We start from the raw sequence: 17,500 nt of genomic DNA, 5'->3' as shown, positions 1-17,500 counted from the left end.
ACTTTTATAAACAAATACAACAAATACAAATCCATCCACAATGAAAATTACTTGAAAAGATGGAGAAGAGGAAGGAGACCTATGCTTATGATTGCCATACTGGCACAGGGGCTCATTGCACACACTGTACGTGGTCTGGCTCACCCGCCTCTCTTTCTGCCTGCACATCCTTCATCGCCTGTACTTTGTATCATCAGCAACAACAACAGAGAACTGTAACTTGAAAAAGTATCAATGTATCATTGTTGAAATTGATATATATATTTGCTGATTACTATTTTCACATTATTTATGTTTTATTTTAAGTCTTTAGAGCTTAGTGATGATATATTTATAAATTTAGATTAACATGTGACTGTTCATTTCTCAATTTTACAATGGCACAAAATTCAAGTGTTTGTCTATAATTCTGTCTGTATTAAAAAAGGTACTGGCCGTCAGTTGTGGTATACATGTATAGATATATATATTTATATTTCTATGTATATATTTTTATATACAGAAACACACTGTCACATACATAGATATGCACATGTACACACAGGTGCACACATTATAAATGTATGGAGGAAAAATTCTCTTTCTCTTTAATGTGTTTTTATTTACAGGGAAACCATCTCAAGTGACCATCGAGGAAACTCCCTCAAAAAGAATCAGAAATGATATAGTTCGGCCTTTCACATTCATGTGCTGTGGAGTAATTGTAAAAACAGAAGGTGCTATATTCTGGCATTCAGATGAAATCACACCTGATGCAATTGCATGTAGTGGCAGTATTGAAAATAGGGCCGAATTTAAATTGGCAAGCAGTGAGGAAGTGGAACTGGATCAATTTGAAGACATAATTGTAAAATGTGAGGATGACACATGTAGAACTGATGCTGATAGTGATGAAGCTAATGGCATCAAGGTCTTGGCTGAAGAAGATCCATTGTCCTTAGGTGAAACACCTGAATCACCTGCATGCAGTTTGGAAAACATAGTATATACCAAAGACACTTTCAAAATACAGGGAGAGTCATCACAGAACTTAAGCAACAAGGATTTGAGAAAAAATTTACTTGGTATTCTGAGTCATCAAGATGTCTTAGTCCAGAGTGATACACTTGAACAAACTAACATGATCAGTGGATCTTCTAAACACACAAAATATCCAGACACATTTACCTGTGAGTTTTGTGGTAAAGTGTTCACAGGAAAAGAAAGAGCTTATCAGTTTTATTATCACAGAAACAAAGAACATACTCATGAAATGTTGTACAAGTGTGATATTTGTTCAAAAGGGTTTTGGGGTGATAGGGAGTTACTGGCTCATATAGCGGGCCATAGAGATCCAGGACACATATGCCACATTTGTGGACAAAAGTTTAATGCAAAGCGGAATTTGAAAGCCCATTTGCTGATTCACCAGCCATTGCGAGAACACATATGCCGTTTTTGCGACAAGTCATTTAGGAGAAAAGATCACTTGCAAGTCCACGAAAGAATTCACACAGGTGTAAGACCTTATCAGTGCAAGTGGTGTGACTCAGGCTACCCACAGAAACGTCAGCTGGTTCTGCATCAGCAGAAATGCCCTATTCAGAGAAGACAAAATTTGAGATGTGTTAATCCTGCAACTTGAAGAAAAAATATCTTGAGCACTGAACTGTTTGTTGGTATTTGATAAAGTAATAATGATTTTTTTTGTTTATTTTGTACTCCTGTCTATAAGCAAAGTTTTCATCTTTCATCAGCTGTTGGTGATCAAGAAGATTTAGTTGCTGTGGCAACAAATTTGGAAAAATTGTAAAATAAAAAGACATTTATTCCCTTGAATGCATTATCCTATCCATAGCATTCTTTTCCAGGTGAAATGCTGCATTACAAATGTTTCTTTATTAATGATTTTACATATTTATATTATAGAATGGGTGAAATATTGTTAAGTAATAATGTAGCTTTTCTACCTTTCTTTAGCAGGTAAGTGTTGAAGGTTTCATGCATGTTCTTTTCACTTTCTTTTTATATGGTAAGTGTATGCAGTTTGCAATGTCAATAGTGGTATGTTCACTTACTATCTTGTTATATTTCATGAATACCAACACACTTCTAATGGGCGTCCTCACTGCCTTTCCTTAGTTGATAACATAATGAAACTAATTTATTTTCCAATGTTGTAAATAGTTTATATTACAATCTTTGAGCATCTCTATAGTTGTCAGCAAGTGATCAGTTTTTCTTTGGCATTGTTATGTTACATCATCATGCAAATATGAGTTATGGAAGGCAGTTAGATAATGAGGTTCTTCTTTAATACAAAGACACAGCACTGTTCATGAAGTTTGATTGATTATTGAAAATTATGTGCAGCATTAATGAAGAATAAAATATATCAACCTTGCCTATGGTATTTTCAATAGGAAATATATCTATATTGCAATAAAATCAGGTCTGGGAAATTTTACTTCTGTGGATTTAACTTTTTTTCACAGAATTTGCCTCATTAGAACAGGAGGAATTTGTTGAAAATCTGTAAAAATGCAGGCATAGGTCAATAAAATTTTTAAAGATTTTTAAAATTTACTTTGTTCTAAGAAAACATTAAAGTAGCTTTACAATAGTTATCTTCTTGTATGACAAAAGAGCTTAGCAACTAGAACTTCAGTTTTGGAACTTGAACAGAAATATGCAAAGCTCTTCACAGAGATATTGAACTTAAAGAAAAAAAAAAAAAAAATCCACATATATCTATTTACAGCTACAATCCTTCCTGTCTTTAATAACAAGCACAAAAAGCGCAAAATTGATATAAAATAAAATAAAAAGGTGTTGAGCACTCCTTAACATAGTATTGTCAGCATCCATATTTTAAAATGATATCCTATTAACTGACACCTTAGCATTTTCTATTAAATACCATAAGCAGGAAAAAGGCAATATTACTAGTATTTTAGTGAGGGCTTTATTTTATTCATTTATTTGTTTTAACAAAGGGAAACATCCATTTACAAGGTGATTATCTATTAACCATCAAATTACCAGAGAAATACACTTCTACATTCATAATTGCCTCACGTGTAACAAGACAAATGAAACCAAAAATCATTCTGCTTTCGGCTGAACCTCAGCTACAAACTTAAAAGGAAAAGTGTTCAACTAGAAAAGTTTCTGCAAGTTCAGCTAATTCACAATAAAAGGCAATTGTGTGACATGTCAGACATTGGTAAGCATCATCTCAACTGCCAAGGGTAGTGTTCGCTTTCATTGTTTGTCAGATTATCTTTCATCTCCAGCATACAGTATAAAAGTAGTTGATCTTTGTTTAATAGCATATGAGCTTGCAGCTGAATTCCAAACTGTACACACGTATCAGTGTGCTAAATGCTAGGCCTAAATATGTCTCACTAGAGCAAGGATAATTACTATGGATGATGTTGCATATCAACTAATTCTGCTGTTACTCAATAGATTGTATCCTTTTATATTCCAGAGCATCTTAGTTAAATTTAATGAGTGTTAAGAAAAGATGCCTTTCACTTTATACTTATTTGTTTAGCAAGATGTGGTTCAAACTCACTTTATCTCCTATCTCCTATTAGTTTTGCAGCTTTTAAGTACAATTTTCACTGATATGAAAATCAAGATAAAGAAAAGCCATTGATGCAATGACTCAAGCTGCATACAAGCTTGTAGTGATTTAACAATTTTAACAAGCTTTTTTTTCTCTCCCTTCTAATTTTTAATGCCAATTGGAGGTCACAAAAGAAGGTTTCTGTTGAAAATGTGTAAATTACTGAAGAACTATTAGTCTATTGGGTCTAGGGAAAAAGGCAAAATCCGCACATATTCATGCATCCTATTTAAATTCTTGCCATAGATAGGTATAACAAAAGATGTTTGAAAAAAGTTAATACATCGTAAAACAATTTTTTTATTCTCTATATCCAGACGACTTCAACAGTCAACATGGCTTGTTTTATTTCATCCCACACTTATCCTAACAGATTTTTCCCCCATACATAACATTCTGTAAACAAACACCTCAAAGCATCTTCCATTCCTTTATCATAAAACACAAAGTAACTCTGCTGCTTAACTAGTGTTGCAGACCTCTACAATTGCATGGGAAATAAGGGTCAAAGACTTATGACAAACAAAAATACCTAACTTTTACCTACTTATTTTTCATTTTATATTTTTTCTTTTTTCTTTTTTTTCTTATTTAAACACATAACCATTCTGAGGACTTGAAATCATCCAAGGCTTACATTGGTAGTACAGCTGAATGTTGATAATTGGGACTTGTCAACTATATTACTTTGGAAATAATTAAGGGCAACACTTTATTACTGTATTGATATATCTATTAATAGCACCTTGTTTTACCTAATTGATGGGTCCTGGGAACTAATACAAGTAAATGGTTTTAAATATCAAACTCCAAAGGTGTTAAAGAACAGTATACTTTATGCTTCATAGTATCTTCACATAAGGGAAAACAAGGTTTTAAAAAATCTGGACAGAATGTGTAGAATGTTCAAAATACAGTAATAATTCCTACACTATAGAGCGGTGGTGTTAAATTTAATGAATATATGTTGTTTCATTTTTCTCTCATAATAAACCATTTCATATATATAAATATTTCATAAAACTTTATTTAAACACTAAAAGCATGAAAAAGTATTGTAGGACAGCATTATTTTACAGTATATTATAGCATACTGTGCATTGATGTGTATTTACAGTAAATAAATTCGGTTCTTTGCAAATGTAGACAAGAGAAAGCTTATGTAGGCAGGAGAGCTCTCCACAATTGCTTCATAATAATTAATAGTGTAGCTGTCCTTCATAATTTAACATTATTTTATGAATAACAAAAATTTAAATGTGGAGGCACTTCTCTTTTTCAATCTAATCTATATCTTTTTCAGCTTTCTATTACTACCATTATCAATTTAAATTCAGACACTCATATTGTGCAATCAGTGTAATTTACCTTGGAATGAAGACAATCAACCTTTGCTTCATAGTACACACTTTTTAGTATGGCTCTCAAATGCAAGTTGTGACCAACTAAATCATACACACAAAACATTATCATTTAATAAATAAAAGATATATATATATATATATGCACACACATATACATATACATATATGCATACAAAAGCATATATGTATATATATATACACACACACTAATGTATGTATACATACACAAATACATATGCATATACTGTACATGCATACAAATACATTCCAGACAAAGCTCAAAATAGATTGGCCACACAGATCAAGTTGAAATAAACACAGAAAAATAGTGAAGTAAAAAAATTCTTACTGTTGATTTAATCTCCTTTAATCAGCAGTCCTTACAATATGCAACATACTAAGTGACTGCTTGTAGACTGCTATTACACAAAAGTTGTAATGCTCTCTTGCTCCCCAAATTTAGCCATGTATTACAAATCCAACATTCCTGATAATTTCTGTGCATACATACATAGACATATGTGTATATATACATGTATGTACTTTAAAGTATATATATGTATACATGGTATGTATGTACATAAGAATTTTTGTCCTTGAGTAAACTATGCTTTCTACAAACTTGAGCTGATATTAAGTTCTAAGCATTAATTCAGGGATGGTTCACACAATTTCCCAATGATGTAGGTGTCTATGACCCATTTAACAAAATTCAACTGCACACATAAAAGGCTTACAAGTGAAGATGTAATTCTCACTTGGATATCATCTTGAGATTTACACAGTTTTTATCGAATGTCCTGGGCTGTGATGAGCTAGTCATGCAAGTGAGTTATGAAGATGGACCCTAAATGCTTAAAATATATCATGGTTTAATAAATTGGGAATAAACATGCAGATGGATGCTTTTATGCCTCTTTTTTTTCCCAACACAGAAGAATTATTTCTCTCTCTCTCTCTTGCAATTGATCAGAGATTCTATGACTCACTGTTTCTTGCACACAGTGGTACAAGTGCACAAATTTACAGGTTGCACATACAACACTGGGTGAAGTGGTATCTGGTTAATAAACCTACTGAAGGGACTCAGGCAATTAGGGGGGGAGGGGGGAAGGAAACCTTGCATGTTCTTACACCATTATAATAGTCAACAGGGAGATGACTTATTAATTTGATGACTAAATGAAAATAAAGAAGAAAATAATATCAACAATGATCATATGTAAAAAACTTTTCAGAGGCCCAACAGGTTTATGAGAAGGCTTGGTGAGGTAATCTCCAGCTGCTCAAGACCCCATGCCTCAATTAAGGTCGTGAGTTTGGGGTTCCTGAGGTTTCATCACTTCGGGCAGCTCAGGGGGAGATGATAGAGGTGTGATATCAAGCGGCTCAAAGTCTCCATTATCCTGCCTGTAAAAGCATTGGGTCTGCATTAACATACCTTTAGTTCTTTTGAGTTCTCTATCAAAGTATTGATAGTAAATAACCACATCACTATACTAGTGTTACCAAAATCAATCCACGAAGATCTAATAATACTCGTCCTCTTTCTCTGCTGAAAGAGAGAAAAAAAAGACTTCCTAACTTAACCCATTCACGCCGGGGCGGAATTTCGCTTACTCTCAGTCATGCCGGGAAGATATCAAGCGCGCAATAGTTCGTGCCAGGGTGTTTTCCCGCTGCATGAGGTCGCGCTGACGCTTGCCATGTTCAGAGGAGTGTTACAGTAATGTCTATTTAGTTTTATTTGATTGAACTTTGCCTATATTCTTCACTTCTATGTGAAAATGCCAAAGGAAAATGGAAGCAATCTCTTAGTGGGGCATCAAAAAACATGTTTTATACTTTTTCTTAATATTTACCAAAACGAAAAGAACAATATGAATAATCATACCCATACATATGAGTATGTACATTTATCTCGTGACATGATATCACGGGTAATCAACAAATTAGAAGTAGTATTGCATTAGTAATTTTTTACTTTTTATTTTATTTCTTGGCCAAACACATTTGATTTTACAATAGTTTTTCGACTCAGATCTTTCTATTCAACCGGTCAAGAAGCAGAAATTACCATGATGTCATCAATATCACGTAGTTTTCTGTGATGTCATTTTTTTTTAACGTTATGACTCATTTTATGACACTCAAACACCTAAACTAAAATAACAGAGTTTAAGAAATTATGTAAAATGATTATATTTGAAAACACTAGCAATCTATAGCTGACGTTTCAGCGCGTCACTACTGGGCTCCCGGGCCGCAGCCAGAAAATGTACCATGTCTCTTGATGTTCCCCCGGTCCGGGGACATTTTTCGACCCTGTGATAGCAAGTCAACCAGCACAAATGGGTTAATTGTGTCCATCTTTGGTTTCTTCTCAAATTGTGGTATCAACAATGTATTTCCTTTAGGTATGTGAATTTAAATAATAAGACACTATTACTACTACAAATAATAATAATAATAATAATAATAATAATAATAATAAAAAATTATTAATAGTAGTGCACTCTACACAGAGAATTTATCAGTTAATGGTAGTCCCTCTGTTGTAAAATGCTATTGATTATTTAAAACAAAGAATACTGGTGTCAATGACAGACATTATAACACTATCACTAACACCAACCCCACCTACCCATCCACACCCATACTGACATTTGTATTTAGCTAATCAAAAATACCAAATATAATGATGTAATAAGTAATTCCAAGTTGCAGAATTCTAAAACTTAAAATAATAAAGTGTATCCTTTCTCATTTGATCTTTGGCAATAATTTCAATCTATAAAGGACATTACATCAATATTTTTCCATGTGCAATTATATTCATTCCTTCTATGATGGCTTTACACCATAACTCGTTACTTTCAAATCTAAGTACCAATGTATTGCCTATTACTACATATATGGAAAAACTACTCTTGTCCATCTCCTTATGCCCTCTAAACTAATGCACTGCATCTCATTGTTGTTTCCTCATTACTTAATCTAATACAAAATAATTACAACTGTTATAAATAATGAAATGCACTAATGTCAGTAACCAATAGGAGCTTAAATCATCAGAATTTTTAAAATCTTACAGCCTTTTTTCCATTAGACTTTGTTAAAACCCAAATATAAGCTGTTTTTCCAATAAAAGGATACTTTTTTAATGTATGGAGGTGTTCTACAATATATATATATATATATATATATATATAATATATATATATATATATATATATATATATATATATATATATATATATATATATATATATATGTTGGTCTGATATTTTGTACAAGTCATATAACTTCTTCCTATTCCTGTCTTCCCACCCAGCTCACCTAAAATCCCACTAATTTATTTTATCCACTACTTTAAAATCTAGAAAGATGTATCATTTTTTTTAAATATTTATCATAGTTCCCCTTCCCCATCAAATGAAGGATATATAAAATATAGATAGATAGATTAGATAGATTAGATAGATTAGATAGATAGATAGATAGATAGATAGATAGATAGATAGATAGATAGATAGATAGATAGATAGATAGATAGATAGATAGATAGATAGATAGATAGATAGATAGATAGATAGATAGATAGATAGATAGATAGATATTGATATAGATATAGATATAGATATAATAATAATAATAAAAATAAAAACACTTGAAAGTCCTTGGATCCATCACTTCAGTTATTAATGGGTCAAGATTGTAAAAGGAATCTACTACTAGCTTGTGGGAGAGAAATGCAAATGAAGAAAAAAATAAATATATGATCAAAGTTTTTAATTAAAAACACCTTTTATACAATGAAGGTCACATTTCTTAATCATACAAAGTTCCTTGGGCTTCAATGCAAATCTGCATAAATAAAAGATAAAAACCTACTTACCTAAATACCAGTGCAACAGTAGCAGGACTCTGAGCTCGTGCTGTCTGGGCTGATAGATTGTAATCACTGAGTTGTTTGTCATCATCAAATATTTCCGTTCCACGTTCATTCATTAGCTGCTGGTTCTCTGGTTCAACTTTCATTATACCTGTGGAGAAAATGCTATTGAAAGAATCTTAAAATATAGTCTGATATTATGTTTTATTCATATACCAAACAACCAAAGTAAGTAATCTAGAAAATAAACATTTTAGTAATATTTTACTTACATAAACAAAACCCTAAGAATACTATCCTTAACATCAATACCACCATCATCATTACAATAACCTTGATGGTTCTACATGAATATATTTGTGGTTGATTAATTTCATTTCTGCCATTTAATCTAATGATCTAAGGAATCTGCCAAGGAAGAGTTGATCACTCTCAATGTCAGCCATAGCAGTGTTTACTTATTTAGAACTTTCAAGGAATTTCAATTCTAAAGGTGTCCTGTCAGTAAAGCAATATGGACCACTATGTGCACAGGTAAGTAATAAGATATCTATACATAGAAAATTTGTATTTTCATCAAAGGTACTAACATAATAATTAACAAAACAGTAAAACAAAAATATATAATGATAATGTAGGCAATAAAATTATTTATCATTATTATTACTTTTCTTAGGATTTTCATTACTTTTTGTCTTGCTCTTACAATTGGAATTATTATTAAAAATATAACTTTTTTCTCACAAATCACTCCATGTATATAACATGTATATTCAAAAATTGATCATTCTAGTCAACAGACGGAAAAGGGTTATTAGTTTTTGAGATCGTACCAAGAATACTATGGTTTGATCAATATCTAATTTATCATTTATTTTCATAACACATAATCTTAATTACAGTTGAAGTCTGCTACTAAGAAATGTGGCTAAAGATGATATCTTTCACCAATCTGGTTGCCTGTGACCTAATCTTGAATGAAGTACACATACAAAGAAAAGTACCCAGATAAAGTACACTAGATATTGGAAAATACATTTTTTTCTAAGAAATGTACATGCACACACACACACACACACACACTCACACTCGATGTTTCATTTCAGTATAGCATACAATCATAAGTGAAAATTCTTGGTATTAGCCCATTGCGGATGGGTGTCATGACATACATGATGTAGGAGCTTTGGCCTGACGACGTTCAGGGATTTGGGGTCACTGTGCTATTTTATTGTACTATGAAAAAGGAGTGAGTGATGATAGCAACTGCAGTCATAATTATTGTAATTACCGTAATATCAAGCTAACTTAACATCCAAAACCTAGATGGCACCACTTTTTCCAAGCACCAGCAGGAGAGAGGGCTTTGAATGGTACTCATCCACGGTCTCAAGCAAACACTGTCTCTACAGAGCGATGGCGCACACTAAGTTGATGACCTCTTACTATAAAGTACCACCGATGAAGGTCGTGAAGGCAGAACGAGAAGAGGAAGGTGACTCAACCCATACCCAGTGTCTAAAATGTGCTCCTATGCCAATTTGGATGCCTTTCACTGTGGCACTCATAGTCACAAGCACAGGTTTCATTCCTCTTCCCTACCTCTTCGCGTTATCTTCATTGTAGGTGGTTATATGTTTCGTATTCGTTCATGACAGCAAAAAATACAAAAAAATAAAGTTGCCTTTTGTCCTCCCATAAAACAGCAATACTTCTATCACACTGGGCATAAAGAAAATAATGAGCTAATATGGATCATATACTATAATTTTAGTCAGCTGCAGCACTGATAGAGCATAAGGCACATACAAGTTTCTAAACTCAATAAAGCACACAAAAAATAAAACACAAAAATAGCTCTAGTTTTACAATTAAATGACTGAAAGAGAGTGGGAAGATTCAAATTATGTTGCTTCAAGCTGCCTCTCTCTAAAATAAAACCTAACCTGGAGACTGGGCAAGCGAATCTATCCCTGTCCGCAATGGGTTAAGAAGTAACTATGATACAGTGCTCTGCTACTGACATTTACCAGAAAAACTTTCTTATGCATGGCAGTACTACTGGTTATCCCATTTTTCTTTCGCACTTCTATGATTCATAAACACAATATATCTTCTACAGCATTCTGGGAATAATATATGCAAGACAGATCAAGAGAATGGGTAAAAAAAATTGAATAAATGATGATTTTGGCTGAATTTGGAAGGCTTTAGATTGATAACTAGTGCCATTACTTCCTTTTTACATATCTAGGTATTGTCTGTCTTCTCGGTTTTCCTCTTCTAAAAGCCGTTTTAAAGTGTGTAAACACCCAAATTGGGGATACTGAATTGTAATCTTTATTCTAATAGGGAAGAATCACTTGTTCTTTCTTTTTAGTGTACCAACAACTGATGGACAACCTACTAAAATCCTAGGCTTTTCTGAATGATGTAACCAACTGTAAAAGAAAAATATTTACAGCCTCTAATCAATTTCTGTTGAGTACATCTAAAAGCTAAACCATCTAGTTACAAAGTTGAATTTCCCCCTGGTGCCTATAAAAGATGGGGTTTATAATCCCCTATGGCACAGACATGACAACATCAAAACAGAAATACTTTCTACTAAATACCTTGTATTATTTTCTTTAATTCCCTGACTGTTGTTGTTTCCTTGGCATCTGTGAAGATTGTGGTCTTCTTCCTCCGTACCATCAAAAACACATCCTGTGAAGAATTATGAAGATTACATAAAAATCAAATAATTATTTACTACATTATCATTCACTTTAGGTTGGATTAAATCTATCAAACCAAAACCATGTCTACAAAAAGTACACACAAACAAACTAAGATAAGGACAAAGAAATGTAAAATAGAGATCAAATATTGAAAATAAGTTTACCAATTGTCAAGTCATATTACATAAAAATAATCAAATGAGTCATTGAATATTTTTAGCACAGCACAAGAAAATAACATTTTAACATCTTTGGGGATATCCTGCTTTATGCATTTTCAATCCTATAAATTCCATTACAAGCAGGGAATTTTGGTACTTCAATTCTGTGGAATCCTGTAATAGTTAGATCCAAAGGGTGTCAGATTTGGGAAAATCAACCTGTATAATCAAGAGCAAATTTTAAACCAAATTCAAAGTGATAATTTGTTTAACCTGATATCCCCCAGGGTGGCTTTGGTTCCACCTGGATTAAACATCAGGGTATTTCTAATGCATAGGCCTAAACACCTCGGGCTATTCACCCACTGAAGCCGCAACCACCCTGCATGATCACCTGGCATAGCTACCATATGAAGAGCCATGAATTGATATCATGTCCCCCAGCAGCAAGCACTGCCACCACGACATAATGTCACGTCATCCGTTGTTAACGGGTTAAACACTCATATTTTATTTTGAAAATAACTACCAAATAATAAAGACTGTTTCTTTTAGTTACAAATACACCCTATATTTATCAAAACTTAATACTAGTTCAGAGTTCCTAAACTTTTGGAAAAAAGAAACCTTACAGATTTTGTAAAAAATTTACAACTGGGATGCTTATTAAATTTTCTACTACATGGATGGTTTTCGAACATCTGCCTGAAACAGAGCAATGTAAATGCATATGTACTATAACAGCCATAGCCTTTCATAGAATGCTCAAGTTAAATGTAAGAGTCAAGGGTACATATACAGTATCACAGTATATAGACAAATCAGTAATCCTTAAGATTTCTTTTACAAGGTGATATATGGACATTTCTAGACACCCTATGTTTGAAGCAGCTTCAGAGTGGTCTGCCAGTCTGCCACCAACACTTTGTTTTTAGTGATAAGGATGGTTCCCTAGTATTTGGCTGATAATCAGAAAAAAAAGAGGGGAAAATTTGAGAAATATGCATCTGTACTAAGTCTATAGACTCCTCCTTTTTGTTGGCTGTTGCAGCTTAATGGAAATTCCAACAACAATTTTCTTTTGGCTGCAGTGATGTGGATGATCCAATTTGAATGCCTGTGCCTGCCACCAGCACAAGAAGAGGCTATAGTTCACAGCTGTTTTTTTTTTTTTTTATAAGCAGTTGCAGAAGAAATTCCTTACTGCAAACACAAGCAACTGTTTACACAAGGTATGCCTCATATGGCATATTGTACCAATAACACATTCATAATTTTTTCATATGACACAGATACTTTTTTAAGCATTTCACTTGTAACAGGTTCATACATATTTGTGCATATGGACAAATTATGTAGCCACCATGCATTCTTTTTAGAGTAAATTGATTTAACATTTTTCAGTAAAAGATAAATAAATTTGTGACTCACACTGAAAATTATACTTTGAACTGTAGGATTACTTTTTGCAATAAAATAGTCACCTGTTGTCTGATGATTTAACTTTCACCATAAATCACAATATTTTTAATGACAAGTTTTTTCTTTTTTTCTTGTTTCTGGGCAAAAAACAACAGTATTTTCAACATTTCCAATGTTCAAGATATTGCTTTGTCATATTCAGAAAATATAACTGCAAGGAATATCAAGAAAATAGTATATAAAATTTAAATAATAACTTCCTTTTTTCATGATTTCTGAGATATTTCTCCTGATATCTTAAGAGATCATAGCTTGTACCCAGAAACAGAGGCTATAAATTTTTGAGGAATGACATACACAGTATTTATTTTTATACTATACATTCCTGAGAGGGCTTAGCTTTTGACACGCACCCAGCCACTTTACATCTATAAACCTGCACCTCATGTATGCAGTAAACTAGATTCTAAATACGGTGTTATTATAATCTGAAAATGAGAAGTGGCAGTGGTGTTCGACAATTTCCTTGTGCCTCTGACTGTCAACCCATATGGATGAATCTTCCCATGCCCCACACACAAAAAATAAGAATGGAAATAAATAAAGAAAATATACGTGAATTACAATTACTGGTCCATTTTCTACATTTGGTAAAACTGAAGTATCAGACATACAAGGTGAACAGTGCATGGACTCCTCTAATATTGTCTTCCATTATCTTTACAGAAAGAATTATTTATTCATAGTTTGTCCCACTGCTCCCTCCTGCATTGGTGCCACATCTTGAGAAAGTAACACTGGTGGTATGGGAACTTCTTGAGGTAACAGAACAAAGTAAACAGTATCTAGAATTAATAATTTCTTATCTTTTTGTCATATATAGTTACTAGAAATAAAATAAAAAGCTACTGAATTTATAGAATCAATAAAAATAATTAACTCCAAAATATCGCCATAAAGCCATAAACCATATCTATATGTATGATGCCTGACTCAGCAGATGATATAAAAGGGTATGGGGTAGGTGATGGGAAAAATATGCCAAGACAGTGCTAAATTTCTTGGCTCCGAGTCACTATATCTTGAGGTAGGAGCTAGAAGATGTGACCAAAGGAAAATGGGTCTGCCACACAGTACCAAGTCATATTCAATACATTCTTCTCATGCCAAAAATAGGTGTAAGATAACAGGCCACCAGTATTTGACAACTCATGTATAATTGTGGTGGAAACTATGCATAAAATATACCAAGCCAAAATTGTGATGTATAAGATTTTAGGAACCTATCTATACCATCATGATAAATTTGTGAACTACTTAAAGACCTTCTTGTTTTTTTATCATCAAATAACAAATCAATTCCGGGTCAGTCTTGCCAGATTACTAAACTGTAGAGTATGGCAGTTTCTATCAAAATCACGGGTATGCACAAGGAAATCGCCATGGCATGTGAGAATTAATTTTTTGTAGGTGTGTACTTCAAGCCTGGACATTTCTGGTAGGAGGGTGTGGCAAATAAAAATCTTTTACTTTTGCAATATTAACCCAATACCGCCGGGCGCCGGCCACAGACGGCGATTATGTAATATGATAGCGCGAGTGCCATCATACGCCGTCGATGATATAATTGATTTAGGCCTATGCGTTCGAGAGCCCCAGCATTGAAGCCATAAAAGACGAAACAGCCCGGCGGGAATGGGTTAAATAACAATATGTAAATAAAAAATAACATAACCCCATATATTAGACATACTGCACCATGTTATATTCATCTGTAAAAGCTATGTCTTTACACGTTTTGTGGTTTTTGCGTCAGACGCCGGGGAGAGCGACTGGGCAGCCCAGGCTTGCGGCTTGTGCGTCCGAGAATCTCAAGGCGTAAGGCTTATGCGTTAGAAAACCCCGGCATTGTGACCGTGCAAAGCCGGAACGACCCCAGTGTGAATGGATTAATTTGGGTGTAAAACAGAATTTTGCAAAGAATTTCTAAGTTATGAATGATCCATACTTTGCAGTCTGGCCATAATATGAGATGGAGGTTTGTTGGCCTTTGCCAGAGCACCGAAGACAAGAAAGCCATGCAATCGCTTAACCATTTTCTATTTGGAATAAATATATCACAGAAGAAAAATGTCTTAGACTTCATTGATCTGTCGATTCAATGTCTACCTTGTACCATTAATATATCTAAAGACTGGTTCTTTATATGAATATAAACTGTCAGAGAGGTTTACTAACTGTACAAATACTGGCGACTCATTTTCAATTGATCTTCATGAGATTAAAAACTAAATAACTTTTTTTATTAGCGACAACTATGTCACAGAAGAAAAATGTCATGGAATTCAACAATCTATAATTTCCCCATACTATCTACCTTGCTTTCTTCATGTGTCCAAAGCCACTCTCGTACAGAATATCTATTAAAATTATTTGATAATTCCACACAAAAGAAATATTAGTTTGTTAATCATATTCACAATGAAACTGCCATTTTTAATAGAATATAATTTGCAATCTTTCTTCCCATATTTGCATCCTTGATGATGCACCTCTTTAAAGCTATATAATAACAATAAAATATTCAATAAAATATCAATAGACAATAGGTATGTTACATATCTTATAAAATTATATGATTCTTAATCAATAACTTCAATCCCAGTGAAATCCTAAACATTGCACCATTCTTGTGGGTTTTTTTTCCTATATGCTTTCAAAAAATATTGAAATTATTGATAAAACTCCACATATTGATGAACCACACCAAATGAAAGGCACAGATGGTGGAACAAAGGACACATTACAAAAGAAGAAAATAACATTCCACTAAACCTTCATTTGAATATTGATTCTGGCCAAATTTACCTACAGAAAAACTTTAAAGACACAAAAGATATTTACCATTTACAATTTACAAAGCACCTCTGATTTACAATTTACAACTCTCCACCATGTACGAATTCTGGCTTTCGTGATAAAATTTACGATCTACAAGTTGGAACATACTATTATATTTTTCAAATTGCAATTTTATATTTACAATTTACAATTTACAACACCGGCACTTACATTACCGTAGACAGAGCTCAACCTAGGCACCTTCCTCCTCACTTGGAAAATAGTCCTCACCCTGTTATCTCGTCTCTATTTTCCTCCTAGCGGGTCATTTTGACAAAATAGGAAATGGCCTGAGAGATTACTTAGGTTTATAGAGTGTGTGGGACTTACCATGACTTTTGATTAACGGAGGTAAATAAGCTAACAAGACAACAACAGAACCTAGCTGAGACGACGGTTCTTCTCCGAAATGGAATGATTTGTTTTTCCTTTATTTTCAAAATGGTATATTGTTTTGTTTGAATGAATGTCTTATATATATTATGAAGATATTTTATACGTTTTGGGATAAAAACTCGTTTATGATAAACATGCGTGTTTTTTTTCAAGATATCATTAAATCTCTTTACTATGCATTGAGCCTATTTGATACCAAGTTTTCCATTTGTATTTCACAATCTTATTTTTTCTTCTTTTATCTAATCTTTAATTATTAAAAAATCGATGTTTATCTATACGATAAATATACTAGAAAACGGGAAAATACAGCTTTCCCGAGAATGATTGTGCGTTGCGGCAGCTTGTGCAGCACTACTTTGATCGTTGGATAAACACTGCCAGATTTCGTCTTTTTTCTCATATTAGGGCTTATATTTATATACTTAAACAATTCAAAAACTAATGGTTGAATTTACCTAGAGTGTTAAAAAATATAAAGGTAAATTTCTACGGGCGCATTTACTTGAATCAATTGATAGATTATTCAAAAAGAATAAAGACCAATTAAACATCCAGCACCTCGCGGAGCTTCGCGTGGCCTGTGATTGGCCGAGAGATTTTCAAAGCATTTAAAACCAACATGGCCTCGGAGGGATGTTGACGTGCGTTCAGCTCTCGTGCATTTTAAGTGAATTTTGTGTTCGTATTTAGATTTTTTACCTTAATGCACCCTAAGGTAGTGGATTAGGGATACGTCTACCCATTGGTGCTCCGAGTGGGTAAGGTTAAAAAGCAGATCTTATTAAATAAGTGAGTGAAATACCATATGCCAAGCCCCCCTGCGTAAGGCAAGTGTTGTGACGCAAAATATTGAAGAAAAACTGTTTTGAATTGGAACGTTTTGTTGATTGACTGTTTATAGGGATTTTGTGACGGTGTTTTGAGTTGTGGAAAAGAGTGTTGGAGAAACCATGGAAGACTCAAGCGAGGTGCTTGTGTGTGCTGCCGAATATATTAAAGGTGAGAGATGCACATTTGTGTAG

At 33.4% G+C, this 17,500-nt stretch overlaps 3 protein-coding genes across 5 annotated transcripts in view; 2 read left to right on the top strand and 1 right to left on the bottom strand.

Annotated features, from left to right (window-relative positions):
* LOC147470998 (uncharacterized) overlaps positions 1–2,496 on the top strand; it is a 4,271-nt gene extending 1,775 nt beyond the window's left edge. The window contains exon 1 of the mRNA XM_086541892.1: positions 1–2,496. This exon is cut by the window's left edge and continues 1,775 nt beyond it. Within this exon, the coding sequence (XP_086398018.1) occupies positions 560–1,624 (1,065 nt within the window). The 5' untranslated portion in view covers positions 1–559 and the 3' untranslated portion in view covers positions 1,625–2,496.
* A 434-nt stretch (positions 2,497–2,930) lies between these two features.
* On the bottom strand, positions 2,931–16,800 carry EloB (transcription elongation factor elongin B). Of its 2 annotated transcripts, none has more exons than XM_086541894.1 (4): positions 16,251–16,800; positions 11,488–11,581; positions 8,876–9,023; positions 2,931–6,387 (listed from the first exon to the last, which is right to left on the bottom strand). In XM_086541894.1, the coding sequence occupies exons 2-4, from the start codon at positions 11,567–11,569 to the stop codon at positions 6,279–6,281; spliced, it is 339 nt and encodes a 112-aa protein (XP_086398020.1). In that variant the 5' UTR covers positions 11,570–11,581; positions 16,251–16,800; the 3' UTR covers positions 2,931–6,278. The 2 variants fall into 2 exon arrangements, with proteins under 2 accessions (XP_086398020.1, XP_086398019.1); XM_086541893.1 differs by having other exon boundaries at positions 16,410–16,534.
* A 284-nt stretch (positions 16,801–17,084) lies between these two features.
* Cdc14 (cell division cycle protein 14) overlaps positions 17,085–17,500 on the top strand; it is a 76,916-nt gene continuing 76,500 nt past the window's right edge. For both annotated transcript variants that reach the window (XM_086541889.1, XM_086541890.1), the window contains exon 1: positions 17,085–17,477. In XM_086541889.1, the coding sequence (XP_086398015.1) occupies positions 17,429–17,477 (49 nt within the window). In that variant the 5' untranslated portion in view covers positions 17,085–17,428. The remainder of the gene's footprint in view (positions 17,478–17,500) is intronic.

Source organism: Penaeus japonicus, unplaced genomic scaffold (genome assembly GCF_977035675.1).
Source record: "Penaeus japonicus unplaced genomic scaffold, GWHDUDI00000001_assembly GWHDUDI00000011, whole genome shotgun sequence".
Lineage (NCBI taxonomy): Eukaryota > Metazoa > Arthropoda > Malacostraca > Decapoda > Penaeidae > Penaeus > Penaeus japonicus.
The sequence above is the reverse complement of the archived record's forward strand: the minus strand, read 5'-3'. Positions and strand labels throughout refer to the sequence as shown.